The sequence below is a fragment of the Anomalospiza imberbis genome, chromosome 14, assembly GCF_031753505.1.
Source record: "Anomalospiza imberbis isolate Cuckoo-Finch-1a 21T00152 chromosome 14, ASM3175350v1, whole genome shotgun sequence".
Taxonomy (NCBI): Eukaryota; Metazoa; Chordata; class Aves; order Passeriformes; family Viduidae; genus Anomalospiza; species Anomalospiza imberbis.
In genome coordinates this window covers 5,391,547-5,406,463 of record NC_089694.1, presented here as the reverse complement: position 1 = coordinate 5,406,463, position 14,917 = coordinate 5,391,547, and the positions used below count along the sequence as shown (strand labels likewise).

The following is a 14,917-nucleotide window of genomic DNA, read 5'->3' as shown; positions in this document are numbered from 1 at the left end:
ATTTTATGCATGTGTGCACATACATATATACATTAATATATAAATATCTATGTATGTGTCTAGACAAATGTATATACATTAAAATGTGAGAGTTTTGAGTGTACAAGGCAATTGCATGTGTGTGTGCCTATGATAAATATATAACATATATACACACATATACGAAACATATACATGTAAATGGTGTATGTGTATATATGTGGGTACATATAAATGATATATAAATGTAAAAATACATTTAAAAATAGAAAATAGATAGAAAACATATAAAAATATATATTAAAAAAACCCTGCCCCCTCCCTCAGGTGTGTGCACAAGACACCAAAGCCAGGTAACAAATACTCTGCACTTTATTTCCACACTCCCGGGGCCCAAAGGGGGCCTTCCTGCCCATTCCCACCCTCTGGAGTCCGTGTGAATCCCATGGGAAGGGCTCTGTGAATCCCACAGGAAAGGTTCCATGAATCCCATGGGAAAGGTTCCATGAATCCCACGGGAAAGGTTCCCTGAATCCGTGGAGAAGGGCTCCCTGAATCCCTGGGGAAGGGCTGTGGGCCCTCACAAGGCATCGTAGTCGTCGTCGTCCTCGTGCTTCCTCTTGAGCGGGTTGGGGTCGGTGGCGCCGGGCGGGACCATGTTGGTGGTGATCAGGATGTTCTTGGGGCCGATCAGGGACGGGTTGATCAGGACGTTCTGCACCGTGGGAGTGGTGGGAGTGGCTGTGGGAATCATGGAAAGGGTTCAGTGAAAGCTTGGAGCAATCCCTGTGCTGTTCCAGGCTCATCCCAAGAGGGAGGATGGGGAAATGGTGGGGACGGTGAGGACACAAGGGGGAGGGGGAAACAGGAGCCAGGGTGGGAGGGAGCTGCCCAGGACGGCGATGTTCTGGCTGTCACTGCTGTGCTGGGAATGGAAATTAACTCTGGAAGTTCCTGGAATGAGGGAGGGCGGGAGAAATTCCCCCATGGGCTTGGCCAGGGCAGCTGTGGCTGCCCCATCCCTGGAAGTGTTCCAGGCCAGCCTGGAGCAGCACGGAAGGTGTCTCTGTCCTTGGCAGAGGGTGGGACTGGATGAGCGTCTCCCTCCCAGCCCAAGCAGGCTGTGGCTGTGTGGTTATCCCTGTTTCCAGCCCCAGGACCCCAGGAGTACCTGACTTCCCAGCGGGCTGTGAGGATGGGATCTGGACAGTGAAGCGCTGCCCCGCCAGCGACACCGGCGCTCCCACCTTGGCTGACACCGACACGGTCTGGGCTGAGGGGGTACCTGCATTCCACACAACCCCACCACAAGAAATCAGAATAAATCCATAAACACTCCTAAAACTCCCTCCCCAGTGGAACCTGTTATTAACACAGTGGGAATGCACAGGAACACAAGGATACCTGATTTAAGGAGTCAGATTCCCAGGCAGAGCAGCACATTTGCTCATTTTCCCACATTTACCCCAGCCCTACAGCATTCCAGACTACAAACACACACTATTTTTTAGGGCACAGCTCTAAATTTTAGGATTCTTTTAAAAATGGATCTTTCCCAGTGCTATTTAGTTCAGCATCATACTGACATTGAGGAAAATAACCCTAAATTTAAGTAAAGATCTTGAGGAGTCCCTTAAATAAAGAATTTATCACAAATACAGAACATCTATAATGCATTTATGTTTAAATGTTATTATAACAATAGAGATTAATTCATGAAATTAACTTTCTGATGCTGTCAAACAATATAAGGTTAGGCAGTCCCTGACACTCCCTCAGGGGCTGAAAAGTGTTTTAAATTATTCCCTTTTTATTTTCCTTCCTAAAATAAAGGTGGGAATCCCCTGTGGAGCTGTTCCCTACCCAAAGTGGGAGTGCTGGGCCTGCTGCTCACAGCACCCACGCTCAGGCGAGGGACTGTGATCCTGCCTGCTGTGGAGGAGACCTGTGGGGAGAGAACCAGGGAATCAGGGAGTGGCCTGGAATAAACAGCAAAATCCCCCCACACTGAGGCATTCGGGGCTTCCCAGCAAAGGAAATATTCTCCCTCAAAAGCAGAAACAACTAAGGTGGAAGTAAAAAATACTCTTTACACCAAAGCCTGACCTGTGCCTCTGACAACCTGACATTAAACCTGACAGTCTCTCCTGGACATGAGGAGGAATTTCTTCAGGGAAAGCGTGGGCAGGCCTTGGAAGGGGCTGCCCAGGGAGGTTTGGAGTCCCCATCCCTGGAGGTGTCCAGGGAATGGCTGGACATGGCCCTCAGTGCTCTGCTGGGGATCAGGCACAGGTTGGATTTGATGATCCCGGAAGGCTTTTCCAGCCTCACTGATTCTGGGATTCTGCAGTATTTCTTTAACACTACAATATTCCCATACCTTAAAATTTCCCACATTTAAAAATTTCCATTCAAAATCAACCAACAACAATTTGCAAATCCAGCCTGGAGACCTCCGAGCTGACGTGCACAGGCCAATATTCACCCACACCTTTCAGAGCTGAGGAAAACTGCAGTTTAACACCACTCCCAACCCCCCGGGGGTGAATCCCCATCCCTGAGCAATCCTTACCTTCTTCTGCAGGGATTTCAGGCGGTAGTTGGGGGCAGTCAGGCAGTACCTGTCGGGCGGCAGCCGCGGGCCCGAGTACGGCTTGATCAGCGGCAGCGGCGTCTGGTTCTTCTGGCGGGCAATGTCCAGCAGGAACTGCAGAGACACGGCCACATCCCCCTGTCTGGTGACATCCCTGTGTCCTGGTGACATCCCCGTGTCCCAGCGACATCCCCGTGTCCCAGTGACATCCCCGTGTCCCAGCGACATCCCCGTGTCCCAGCGACATCCCCGTGTCCCGGCCTCAACCCGATGTCCTGGACACATGCCAGTGTTCTGCCCTCATCCCCATGTCTGGCTCTCCTTCCTTGTGTCCCACTGACATCTCCTTTTCCCAGTGACATCCCTGTGTCCTGGCCTCATCCCCATGTCCCAGTGACACCCCCGTGTCCCGTGTCCCACCCTGTGTCCTGGCCTCATCCCCATGTCCCGGTGACACCCCCGTGTCCCGTGTCCCGTGCCCAGCCTCATGTCCCAGCCTCATCCCCGTGTCCCACTGACACCCCCGTGTGCCGTGCCAGCCCCGTGTCCCAGTGACATCCCCATGTGCCGTGAAAGCCCTGTGTCTTGGTGACAGCCCCGTGTCCCGGTGACAACTCTGTGTCCCGGTGACAGCCCCGTGTCCCAGCCTCAACCCCGTGTCCTGTGCCAGCCCCATGTTCCAGTGACATCCCCATGTCCCAGTGACATCCCCATGTCCCAGTGACAGCCCCATATGCCGGTGACACCCCTGTGTGCCGTGCCAGCCCCGTGTCCCGCTGACAGCCCCGTGTCCCGCTGACACCCCGTGTCCCGCTGACAGCCCCGTGTCCCGCTGACAGCCCCGTGTCCCGCTGACAGCCGCGCTGCGCTCACATCCCGCGGCGGGGGCGACGTGAAGGATTGGTCCGTGCGGCACTGGATCGCCAGGCGCACGTCGTCCGCGTCCACGCTCGACTTCTTGGCGTGGCTCGAGTAGATCTTGGCGTCCTCCAGGATGGTGGTCACGTATCCTGGGGAAACGGGCTCCGGGGTCAGTGGAAAACTGCCCAGCCCCGTCCTGGGCTCTGAACGCGGCGGTCCCCGGTGTTGCTCAGACCGCCCGAGGGCAGCGCCGGGCGGGACAACGGGAAGGAATTCCTGCCTGTCAGCCCTGGCATGGGTGCCCAGAGCAGCTGTGGCTGCCCCTGCATCCCTGGCAGTGCCCAAGGCCAGGCTGGACGCGGCTCGGAGCACCCTGGCACAGTGGAAGGTGCCCCTGCCCAAAGCACCCTGGGATTTGGGATTCTGCGATTAAAGAGTGACAGAATTTCAGCTGGAAAAGATCTCCGCGGTCACCGAGCCTGACAGGGGAGCTCCCGCGGCAACACGGATTCACAGAGCACTCCCTGCTCCAGACAACACTGCCCTGCTCCAGACAACACTGCCCTGCTCCACCCGGGGCTTCCCCGCGCGCTTCCCGCCCGGCCCCGCTTACTGTAGGCGAACTCCAGCATCTGGTTGATGACGCGCGGCTCGTACTCGGTGATGCCCATGTCCTTGAGGATCTGCGCCATCACCTGAGGGGAGGGGACACAGGCACTGCTCAGCGCCCCGAGCACCCCAGAACCCCCCGGTCCCGCCCGGGCCCCGCGGTACCTGCGCGTCTTTAGGGGCGCTCTTGGGAGACGCCATCTTGGCCGCCTCCATTGTTTCCGGTCATGTGACACAAGGGGCGCGGCTACGGCGGCCGGGAGGGCGCGTTACTATGGAGACGCGGCCTAGCGGGGTTGCCATGGAGACGCGGCCTAGCGGGGTTGCCATGGAGATGCGGCCTAGCGGGGTTGCCAAGGAGATACGGCCTGGCAGAGCAGAAATTCATTTTACGATAAATATTCATGAGAGCAAACTGATGCACAGACCAAATCTGCTGGATTCAAGTGACTGTTTTCCCACTCCCCCTACTGCAGACAGCCCAGTGCCCTCCATCTGCTCTGAGGTGATATTTTGTTTTTTCATTAATAGCTCTGAAGTCACTTTTTAAATTGCCAGCAGTCCCAGGATTTACTAAAAATGACACTGTGTTCCCACTGTTCTGAAAGTAACAGGTTTCACTTTGGAAGCAAATGTAAAAGCTTTTTAAAGCTGGTTTTCATGGCAGCTGACTGGATTTAGAGCACATTCCATGTGAGTTTTGTCAAAGTTTCTCACTTTCTGAGGCAAAACAGAACCGAAAATAAAGTTTTGCTGTGATTTTGTCACGCAGGCGGTCAGCAATGTGCAGAAGCAGTTGCAATGTGTTGTTATAGCCCAGGATGGTCCAGGGTTATAACCCAGGACTGCAGCCAGGGCTGGGGCATGTGCTGGGGACTGTCATCCCAGCTCCTCAGAGACAGGGACAAAGCAAGAGCTGCTCTCTGATCCGCCCTGTGGAACATTCCAGCAGCAGCTCTGGCGCTCCCCATCCACACCCAGACAGGAGTTCAGCACGCGGATCAGCCAGCCTGGCTGGAGACACCTCCAGCCCTGCCTTGGGTTCGGGATCAGCCGGGGGAGCAGGAGCAGCCCCACGGCTCCGGCAGCGCCCAGAGCTGGAAAAGCCTCACCCAGCACAAGGGGCAGGCACGGGATTCCTGTGCCAGAACCCTGTGCTGAGGCAGCACTGAGGCCAAGTCATTTGACTTCCATGAGTCAGAGCCTGTTACACAAAAACTTCCTGGGAGGAGGGAGGGAGGGAGGAGGAATTCCAGACACTGACCTTAGACAACAAACTTAATCCACTTTTCTTTTTCTTTCCCTTGTTTTAGGAAAGAGGGGGAGAGCATCTCTTCCTCGGGCTGGGGTCAGGCTGGAGCTCAGCACATGGAGCTGGGGGCTGTCACAGCATTTATTCCTGAGGCAGGAAAGACAGTGATGGTTTGCACTTCTGTAGGGCTTGGGATTTATCCTTAACCCAGTGCAGGACTCACCACAGGTGACTTGCCACGCTGGGAAGCACAACCAGGAGCTCCTTGCAGGATTTCTGTGAGGAAAGCAGCAGGAGAAGACAGAAAGAACCAATTCCCACAGGGCAGCCATCTGTCCCCAGGGCCACAAACGCCTTCCTGGCCATGGATGCTTCTCCCCATGGACACTGCTGTGGGGCACAGCCATGCTGGGAATCATGGGGTTGGAGAAGCCCTCCAAGACCATCGAATCCAACCAGTGCCTGATCCCCACCTTGTCATCAGCCCTGAGCACTGAGTGCCACCTCCAGTCCTTCCCTGGACACCTCCAGGGATGGGCACTCCAAACCTCCCTGGGCAGTTCCGATGCTTAACAACCTTTTCCCTGAAGAAATTCCTGCTGCTGTCCAACCTGACCCTCCCCCGGCACAGCCTGAGGCTGTTCCCTCTCCTCCTTCCTTGTTCCCTGGGAGCAGAGCCTCCCCTGGCTCTCCCCTCCTGCCAGGGAGTTGTGCAGAGCCACAGGGTCCCTCCTGAGCCTCCTTTTCTCCAGGATAAACGCAGAAAGACACATTCCATGGGCACCACACGCTGGCCCAATGGAGGAGCAGCCACCCTCCCCTCTGCTGAGCCACCGGGGTTGTTTTCAGCGCTGGAAAACAGGAAATGGGGTCACGGTGTGTCCTGGCCCGGCGCCGACTCCTCCGTCTGCCACGGGTCGTTCATCCCGGGCAGCTGCCGGCCAGCTGGGAATCATCTGTTGGAGAAATCGGGGGCACAGCCTGGACACGTGCCTCTGCTCAGGGTGCAGGATTTAAATCCCATAATTTTAAATCCCTGGAAGTGTTCAAGGCCAGGATGGATGGGGTTTGGAGCAACCTGGGATAGGGGAAGGTGTCCCTGTCGGCAGGGAGTGGAACAAGATGAGCGTTAAGGTCCCTCCCAACCCAACCCATTCCATCATTCTATGAAGTATCACTGGGATTTTCTTCCCAGACAGGATCTGTTGAGGTGCTCAGGGTGCAGCCATGCAGAGCCCTGGCACAAGGGCAGCTTTTCTTGTTGGGAGGTGTCCAAATCTGCAAGAACAACCCCAGCCAGAGCTTCTGCCTCTTGGAAAGGGCAGCAGGAATCTCCCTAACGTCGGCTCTGGGATTTGCTGGACAATGCAGTGGCTGTGCTCAGCTCTGACCTTTCCAGCACTAACCCCACACTATTTGGCTCGACAAAACTCTGGCTTTTGAGCAGTCCTTGGGAGCACAAGAGCTGCAAAGAGCCAAGCTCCGAGGAAGGGGAGGAGGTTTGTTTTGTAGCTGAACCCTCTCTCATTTCTGCTAGAGCCCCATTCCCAGGTTCTGGAGGAATTCTAAGGACTTTGAGGACACATTCTGCTGCTAGGTGTCCCTGCTCCCTTTGGCCTTGTGCTTCCAGCTTCCCAGAACCTTCCCTTGGGATCACCTCACGCTGGCCCCCACTCCCCCTGCCTCCTCCACCCCAGCGTTTTCCAGCTCGTCACCCCTGATCCTTCCTCAAGTGGAAAGTTTACCCAGGCTGAGTGTCCAGCTGTCTCTTTGGGAATGACGGTCAAATAAAGCCTTTCCCATCTTATCAGATCATTAAGGCACCGTCAGGAAAAATTCTGCACTCAGCAGCAAATGCTGGGGAAGAGCTCAAGAGGGAAAAACCCTGAGTCAACACAAAATGATGGAAAATTTGCAATCAGCCCCAAATGATTCAATTTCCAGTATCAAAGAACTGTTCTACCTCACCTGGGAACTGCAGGTCCTTCCTGCAGTGCGAGGAGAAATGGAAGTGATATCCCAAGGGTCCCAGGTTAACTCAGTTCTTAATGACACTGAACATGTTCCCTTCCCTTAAGTATCACATGACACAAGTGAGACTAAATCCCACAAAACCACAGGAGATCAGAGTCAAATTTGAATACATTTGTATTATTTATTGGCTGTATTAAATATATTATCTATTTGATAGTTACAATTTAGTAATACAATGCATGGCAGCTTTAACATACATTTGAGATACCTCAAAAATGACAATACAAGAAAACCAAAGATACCTAAAATACATTAATGCCACGAGGGTATATCCTTCTGGAATGGACAACAGCTGATGGAAAATCTGTATTGCAGTATAAATCCCAGATATTTTCTGGAAATATGAGCATTTTGTGGCAATCACAAAAGGATTCGATTTCATTTTTTAGCAGTGGTGACTCGTTAGTATTTACTCTGCGATCCTAATTTCAGGACTACTACTGCCAAATAAACCTCTACAAGTTGGTTCTAAGGAGTTAAAAAAGAACCCTTTGGCAATGGAGATTTGCTGCAGGCAGTTTATCTGCTAAAGGGAGACTATGAGGAAAATAAAGACAGATTGTAAACTCTTCTGCAAACTAGAGACTAATATCTGTATAAAACTCTGACACTGGAGGGAGAGATTCTATGATATAATAAATGATTAACTTAAAGTTCTGCTACAAGTAGAACAATACATTCAAACATACATTTTTTTTCTTTCCAGGACTTGTAATCAAAATAAATAGAGTACAAAAATGAAGAGTATGTTTTGAAAAGATTAATTTCAGATTGCACCATCAATCTACTGTGAAGAGGATTAAGTGATACTAGATCATAATTTAGGTTTTCCACATCTGAAATACAACACAATGCCTCAAACTCTAACACGACGTTATTCCTCAACTGCTGTAGGAGAAAGACCCTTAAAAGTGATTAATTAATTACTGGAAACACATCGCCTGTAGCTCTGTCACATCCACCCTCCCACCCACAAGTGCATCGCTCTGATGGCCGAAGTGCAGCCACAGACTTTGCAAAATACCCTAAATCTACCATTCTGTGGCATGTTCCAAATGCTGTTGGCAAGACCCATCCTGAAACACTGGAAATTTGTGAGTTCCAGCTTTCAAAAGCTTTGATCTAACGGAGCCAGGAGCTGCCAGGCTCCTCCTCAGGGATTCACAAGCAGATGGAACACAACAGTCAAATGTAGTGCACAGTGTCCACAAAAATATCCCCCAGCCGACCAGGACGAGTTTCAGACAAGTTCATAGCAGGCTGAACATTCCCAACAGGAAAACCATGGAATGTGAAGCTGCTACCACTGGGATAGCAAGTTTAAAACATTGTATAAATGTTATCTAAAAAGAGTTCTCTCACGTACAATTTGCTCGTTGGGGTTAAGTTAGAAGGGCACCCAAAGCAGGCTGAACTTTTTATTTTTTAGGTTAATAATAGTACAAAAACATTTGCTCAGTTTGAGCCAAATAGTGTAACATTTATCATAAATGCACTCTTTCTCCTTAAAGACAACTCCTGTGCTGTTCTGAGCACGCTGCACAGGGAATTACTTTTCTCTCAGGCACTGAGAGTGAAATGTGGATTGGGCCAAAGCTGCTCAGGACAGCAGGAACATTTCAGGCAGAGCCTTTCCTGGGCATCCCGGCTGAGCGCCACATCCTGCTGGCATTGGTTTGGATTAAAACCCTAAAAAACCCTGGCACCCTCTACTCCAACACTTGAAATGATTATTACTGAATCCCAAGTATTAAAATAACTGTAAAGTAGTAATATCACTAAGTCAATATTCTGCTTTCCTTCTACAGTCTAGTAAATGTGGTATGCTCTAGTAGGCTCTGCAGTTCTGCTCTAAGCTCAAAGCACTTGTGCTGCTGGATTTCATGGATATCAAACTACAGCGAAACTCCATGGAACAGCCATCGCCTCCCGCTGCTCTGGTGGTGCTGGCAAAGGACTGTTCTAGCAATGCCTTCCCTCTCCAGCTGGCTGGGATGGGGAGAGAGGAGGAGTGTGCACACCCCCCGCAGTATGCACCGTAAGGCAGCTGACTGCTGTTCTCTAACAGCTCACCCTGATTGCAGAGGCCCCAGGATCACCCTTTCTACAGGAAATCTGTGTCCAGCATTTGGAAAGGATCTGCCGAGCCAGCCTCGCCGGCAGCCAGCAGCAGGAGCGGGAACGCACGGAGCGAGGGGTTCCCAGCGAGGATTTCATTGAACTACCCATAAATACCCCAGAGAGCTCTGTACAGACAGCTGAGCGGGGCCAGCTCTGCCCTACTTGATGACAAAGTACTGGATGACCACGGCGAAGAGGATGGCGACCACGGCGAAGCCGCAGAGCAGCGCGATGGCGATGGCGCGCTCCTCGCGCAGCCGCTTCCCGCTCTGCGCCAGCTCCGCGCCGGCCGGGGCCGCGGCGGGGCCCGGCTCCCGACGCTGGCAGCAGAACACGGTGCTGGGGCTGTAGGGGCCGCAGAGCTCCGGGCAGCCCGGCAGGTCGTGGCACTGGCGGCCGGCGCAGACGCGCGCGCGGTACTCACAGTTCGTCTGCGCGGCCGGCAGCCGGAAGCACGGCTCGGGGCCCTTGTACACCTGGCAGGAGACAGGAGCTGCTTCAGTCAGGAGCACCTCACTCACCACCAGCACCTGGAACTGCCTGTCCTGCTCCAGGGGTGTGGGTGGTGCTGGGCACAGCCTGGAGTTGGCCTCCTCTCCTCAGCTTTGTAAAATCACAGCTTAAATCTCTGGACAATTCACGATTCATTGAAGTTTCCTGCCACACCCCCACACTGAGGCCTCACCTGGGCTGGGAGGCTCAGAAAGGAGAAAAAAAATCATCCTGCATTTTCTTCCTTAAAGCTCCTCCAGCAAAGTGGACTCTGATTAACAGAGGCAGTGGTACCACAGACCATCAGGATTAAGAATCAAGAGCCAAAGGAATTGTTGGGAGAACAGGATAAACCAGTGCTCACCCACTTCATACTTTCTGAAATGAAAAGTCTCCCTGCCACCTCCCCAGACAGAATTTCAACCTTCAAATCATGGAATCACAGCATGGTTTGGGTTGGAAGAGACCTTAAAGCCCATCTCATTCCACCCTCTGCCATGGGCAGGGACACTTCCACAAGAAATGCGCACACCTTCTTTTTGTAATAATTTTTCCCAGGAAAAACCCCTCACATTCCTGATGCTGTACAAAAGGTACCTGATCAAACTCTCTGCCAGCAGCAAGCTGAAGGATGTAAACAATGGAATCGCCTTTCATCGGCTGTAGAGGCTCCCATGTGATTTCAAAAGTGTTTTCTTCCAGCTGGATCACTTTGGGTGCTAGAAAATAAGAGTGATTTGTTGGTGTATTAGAAAAAGAACAATGGTCTCTACAAATGTACAGCTGTCATGCTTAGAGGCAACTCATTCCAATAACTTAAAGCAATTAAGATTCGTTTGTTTCTTTCTTTTTCTTCTATTTGATGACATGAGCTTAAAAAATGATCATTGCTATGTGTAGGTTGTACTTGCTGGTCTTTTTGAGTTGCCAGGGTGAGCCCATGGTTGTAAAGAGGAGCAGCACTTTCAAGTCACTACAGAACCCAGCATTTCTGTCCATGTGCAGAGCTGAAATTATGTTCTCACCATGGTCCAGTCAATCAATTCTGCTGCAGGCACTCAGCACTCTGACCTTCACAGTGACTTTAATGATGACCTTTAATGTCCATGTTAAAAACTGAAGATCAGAGGAATTAACTCATGTGCCCATTTGCCTACACACTGCTGTACCTTCAATGGATAACCCTGCAAAATGCCTTTCCAGCTGAGCAAAGGTAGGAATGCTCAGTTCAGGGGTGGAAGAGCTGCTGTGCAGGAGGTGATGACAACAGAAGAGCCCTTTTCACACCCAGACAAAGCCCTTCAGAGCGAGTTTGTTTCTCTGTCCCTGCAAAGACTGGCTAAGGGTCAGCTTGCAGGATCCCATCCTGCCCACCAGTGGCTTGCAGCAGTTGCCAGGGCAGTGCCAGCTCACCTTTGAGAGGTGCAGGTGGAGACTTGGTGGTGGTGAAAGCACAGACCTCCGAGAAGGCTCCTTCCCCAGCGTCGTTGTACGCCTGGATGCGGAAATGGTACGTGGTGGATTCGCTGAGCCTCTGCACCTTGTAGGTGTGACAGGGACCATTATAGACTGTCACAAACCTGGGGACACGGAACACACACAGAGTTACACAGCCATCACCAGTGTGCAGGGCAGTATCAGACCTGAAACACTCAGATTTGAGTTAAGGACAAAGAAGTGATGCTGCATTCTGGGTGTCCCAGCCTTCTTCCCACTGAGGCTGCAGAGCCCAGCTCCTCTGAATCGAGAGAACAACCCTTGAATATCCAAAATAAATTGAAATTTCCTGTTAAAGAACAGCTGGCCAACCCCTGTTTCTTATATGCAGGCTCGACTTTGTTTTTGTATGTCCAAAAATAACCCTGCCAGCACAGGACGGTGGTAAGGTATTTATTCTTTAAATAGTATTTACTGTTTACAAGCAGCAGAAGGTCAAGTTGTTGACAGCATTTCTGGTTGAAAGATGGGATGCAAAACTGCAAAAGGGCAATCTCTGAGATGCTCAAATGACTCAGTGGTGCAAACAGAAGGGAGAATAACATAAAACACCTTAAAAACTTGAAGTGGTAAAACCACAAGATCTTTAATGGTCTCACCTGCCAAACCTGTCCTCCATCTGCAGGTTGAACTGAGTAGGGTTGGGAATTAAAGCTCTGCTGGGCCCTTCTCCCCATTTCAGTTTAAGGCTCTGGTAGCTGAAGACAACACATTCCAGGTGGGGAGGGTCAGGAGGTAGTGGTTTGGTTTTGGCTTTCATGGAATGACTGAAAGGGCCGACTCCAAAGCTGTTGATGGCCTGTACCCTGATCCTGGGAATGGGAGAGAGCAGCCACGTGGTCACAAAAAGTGCTGGGTAACAAAGCAAGAGTTAAAAGGTGTACAGAGTGTAAAAGCAATTAAGATGCACTTAAAAATTAAATCTGAACTCAGTTTTAACCAAGACTGAGGTCACAGGAACCCCTGCTCTGCTCTTACCTGTCCATCCATCTTCTTCTGGCCACACACCTGAGCATCCCAATGAAAAATTCTAAACCCAGAAACCTTAAAGTCTTGGTTTTGAGACAGAATGTGAACCTTAACACCAACCACGATCTCACTCCTGACAACATCATGGTTGGACTCTGGATATGACAATTTTAGGAGTTGTTTTGGAGCTGCAGGATAAATTAGGCAAATTGTCTGTATGCTGCATGAAAAATTACTCTAAAAATTTAAAGCGCTACGCCCAAAGGACTTTTAAATCCTACAAATGTGATTTCAGAATTATTCTTACCTGTACAGGGTGTCAGGCAGCAGATTCTCAAGGACATGGGTTGTGTTTCTCCCCACAGTGACCAGCTGCTTCTCCCCATACTCGATGTTGTACCCTGTGATCTCTGCCCCGTGGCAGCAGGGCTCTTCCCACTGGATTGCAAGGCACGTGGAGAAAGGAGGGGAAATTTCCACCTGATCCTCTTCAAGTAAGTGGAGCACGGCCACGGCTGCGGGCACTGACGGGGGCGTGGTCACCACGCCCGTGTCCCCAAACAGCCCCACCCCAGCCACGTTCACAGCCTGAAAGACAGCACACAGGAGTTACCACATCCCTGCTTTCCAAGCAGGCAGTCACAGCTCTCACAGCCTTCCGTGTGTTCTTAAAAGCAACGTGGAAGAGAGTGGAAAATCTCCTGAATCATTTGTCAACAGGGCAAAGCATCTGTAAAGCTGGTATTTCACCGCACACTGGATCTAAACTCTTCCAGATTCAGGGAATGAGGAGGGACTGGGGGACAAGGGAAACGTTTTTCCCAATTACCTTCTCTATTGCATGAGCAGGTGACAGCACATGACTTTATTCCTCTCTAGCTGGAGTTTGTCCCCATACTGCAAGTGCACAGTGGCACCAAAAGGCTCTTCCTACCTGGACTCTGCAGTAATAGGTGGTTGCAGGTGTGAGCCCCTTGACCTCATAGCTCTGGCAGGGGCCAGTGTAGATGATGTGCATGGACCCCTCCACCTGGCCCCAGTCCAGCCTGTACTCGGTGATTTCTGCTCCGTTGCACGCCGGGCTCTGTGGGGTAAGGGAGAAATTCTGCTCAGCTCTTGCACTTACACACCCCGAGCATCCAGGGGGGAGGGAGCTCTGTCACACTGAGACACTGAGTGAGAGTCACAGAAAAGGTTGGAAAATGCAAAGATCATCAAATCCAACCTCTGGAAGCACTGGGTTTGAAACCTGAGGTCTGCTCCAAGGGATTTTAAGTTAAAAGGTGACATGTGGCTGTAACACCACCACAGTTCACACCAGAATTTTGATTGACCCACAATCTCTTACCACTTAAAAGAATTAATTCACTATATATTAATTACCACACCCTGAGGAGGATTAAATGCCACCCAATTTGTTCAGTTAAGACTGCAATTAATAACTCTCAAAGTTTACAAACCCAACACAGACGTCTAAAAAAGAAATGGGCTTAAAATATTCCACCTGTACCCATACTATTTCTCTAATTTCCGAGTATCATAAATGTGCCACTACAATTCTAAAAGCCAACCACTAATTTGGGCGGTACTGGAAGCCACCAACACCTACCTCCCACGAAACCACAGCACAAGTTGCACTTTTGCAGGTTATCAGGGGTTTGCAGCACTGCTCAGGGGGTCCTGGAGCAGTGCAAAGCTCTGCCTTCTCAGAGTGGGGGCCAAACTGCAGGAAAACAACACTGCATGAACACAGCAATAGCACCAGGGCAAGAATTGATGTGCAAGTGAAGCAAGCAAACTATTTCTAACTTGACAGGGGAGCAAACAGCAGAGTTCAGGGCTCAGTTTCAGATTCCTTGCAGGTACTCGAAGCTGGCCCATTCCCACAGGATATCTGAGCTCTTCCCACTGCCAGGGTTTTGTAACTCCTCCCTCCCCCAGCCAGGATCTGCCTTCCAACAGCAGCTGGGCACTGTTTCACAAACACTTTTAAGCCATCAACGTTTATCCCACACTTCTCCCAACGTGGCGTGGCTGGCACCCACCCCTCTCCACACAGTGCTGCACCCACCACATCTGCAGAGCCTGAGCTCAGGGCAACACATCCAACAATTCCAAAGGCACAAACATCAAGAGGTTCACACCGCTCGGGCTGCAGAAACCCCTTAGCACCATCACTGCTGGCCCCTGTGTGGTATCAGTGAGCTGTGGTGAGTGCAGTGGTTACCCCGACTCTGTTCCCTGCCCGGAGCCAGAAGCTGTAGGTTCTCCCTGGCAGCAGGTTGGTCACTCCAAACTCAGCTGCTGGGCCCTGGTAGAGCACCCTGCGCTCGTCCTGCTCCGAGCTGGCCATCTCCAGGAGATACTCTGTGATCTCAGAGCCTCCATCCACAGCTGGGGGGCCTGGCAAACAAAAACAGATTGCATCTTCCTATTGATTTCTAAATTCCCTGAGTTAGGGCAGGTTCTTGTCATGTGTCTGAGCAGAAACACTTCATGAAGCTTGCTTT

General features: G+C 51.2%; 2 protein-coding genes across 4 annotated transcripts in view; both read right to left on the bottom strand.

Moving 5' to 3' along the window:
- Positions 1 to 335: 335 nt before the first annotated feature.
- Positions 336 to 4,324, bottom strand: TAF9B (TATA-box binding protein associated factor 9b). Its single transcript, XM_068204614.1, has 8 exons — positions 4,208 to 4,324; positions 4,047 to 4,128; positions 3,446 to 3,582; positions 2,552 to 2,686; positions 1,843 to 1,924; positions 1,151 to 1,264; positions 548 to 720; positions 336 to 502 (listed from the first exon to the last, which is right to left on the bottom strand). The coding sequence occupies exons 1-7, from the start codon at positions 4,256 to 4,258 to the stop codon at positions 560 to 562; spliced, it is 762 nt and encodes a 253-aa protein (XP_068060715.1). The 5' UTR covers positions 4,259 to 4,324; the 3' UTR covers positions 336 to 502; positions 548 to 559.
- Positions 4,325 to 7,424: 3,100 nt separating this feature from the next.
- LOC137482356 (fibronectin type-III domain-containing protein 3a-like) overlaps positions 7,425 to 14,917 on the bottom strand; it is a 40,474-nt gene continuing 32,981 nt past the window's right edge. For all 3 annotated transcript variants that reach the window (XM_068204611.1, XM_068204613.1, XM_068204612.1), the window contains 8 exons: positions 14,635 to 14,810; positions 14,017 to 14,130; positions 13,342 to 13,491; positions 12,715 to 12,995; positions 12,038 to 12,250; positions 11,355 to 11,521; positions 10,539 to 10,660; positions 7,425 to 9,925 (listed from right to left, as the gene is read on the bottom strand). In XM_068204611.1, coding sequence (XP_068060712.1) covers positions 9,608 to 9,925; positions 10,539 to 10,660; positions 11,355 to 11,521; positions 12,038 to 12,250; positions 12,715 to 12,995; positions 13,342 to 13,491; positions 14,017 to 14,130; positions 14,635 to 14,810 — 1,541 coding nt within the window. In that variant the 3' untranslated portion in view covers positions 7,425 to 9,607. The remainder of the gene's footprint in view (positions 9,926 to 10,538; positions 10,661 to 11,354; positions 11,522 to 12,037; positions 12,251 to 12,714; positions 12,996 to 13,341; positions 13,492 to 14,016; positions 14,131 to 14,634; positions 14,811 to 14,917) is intronic.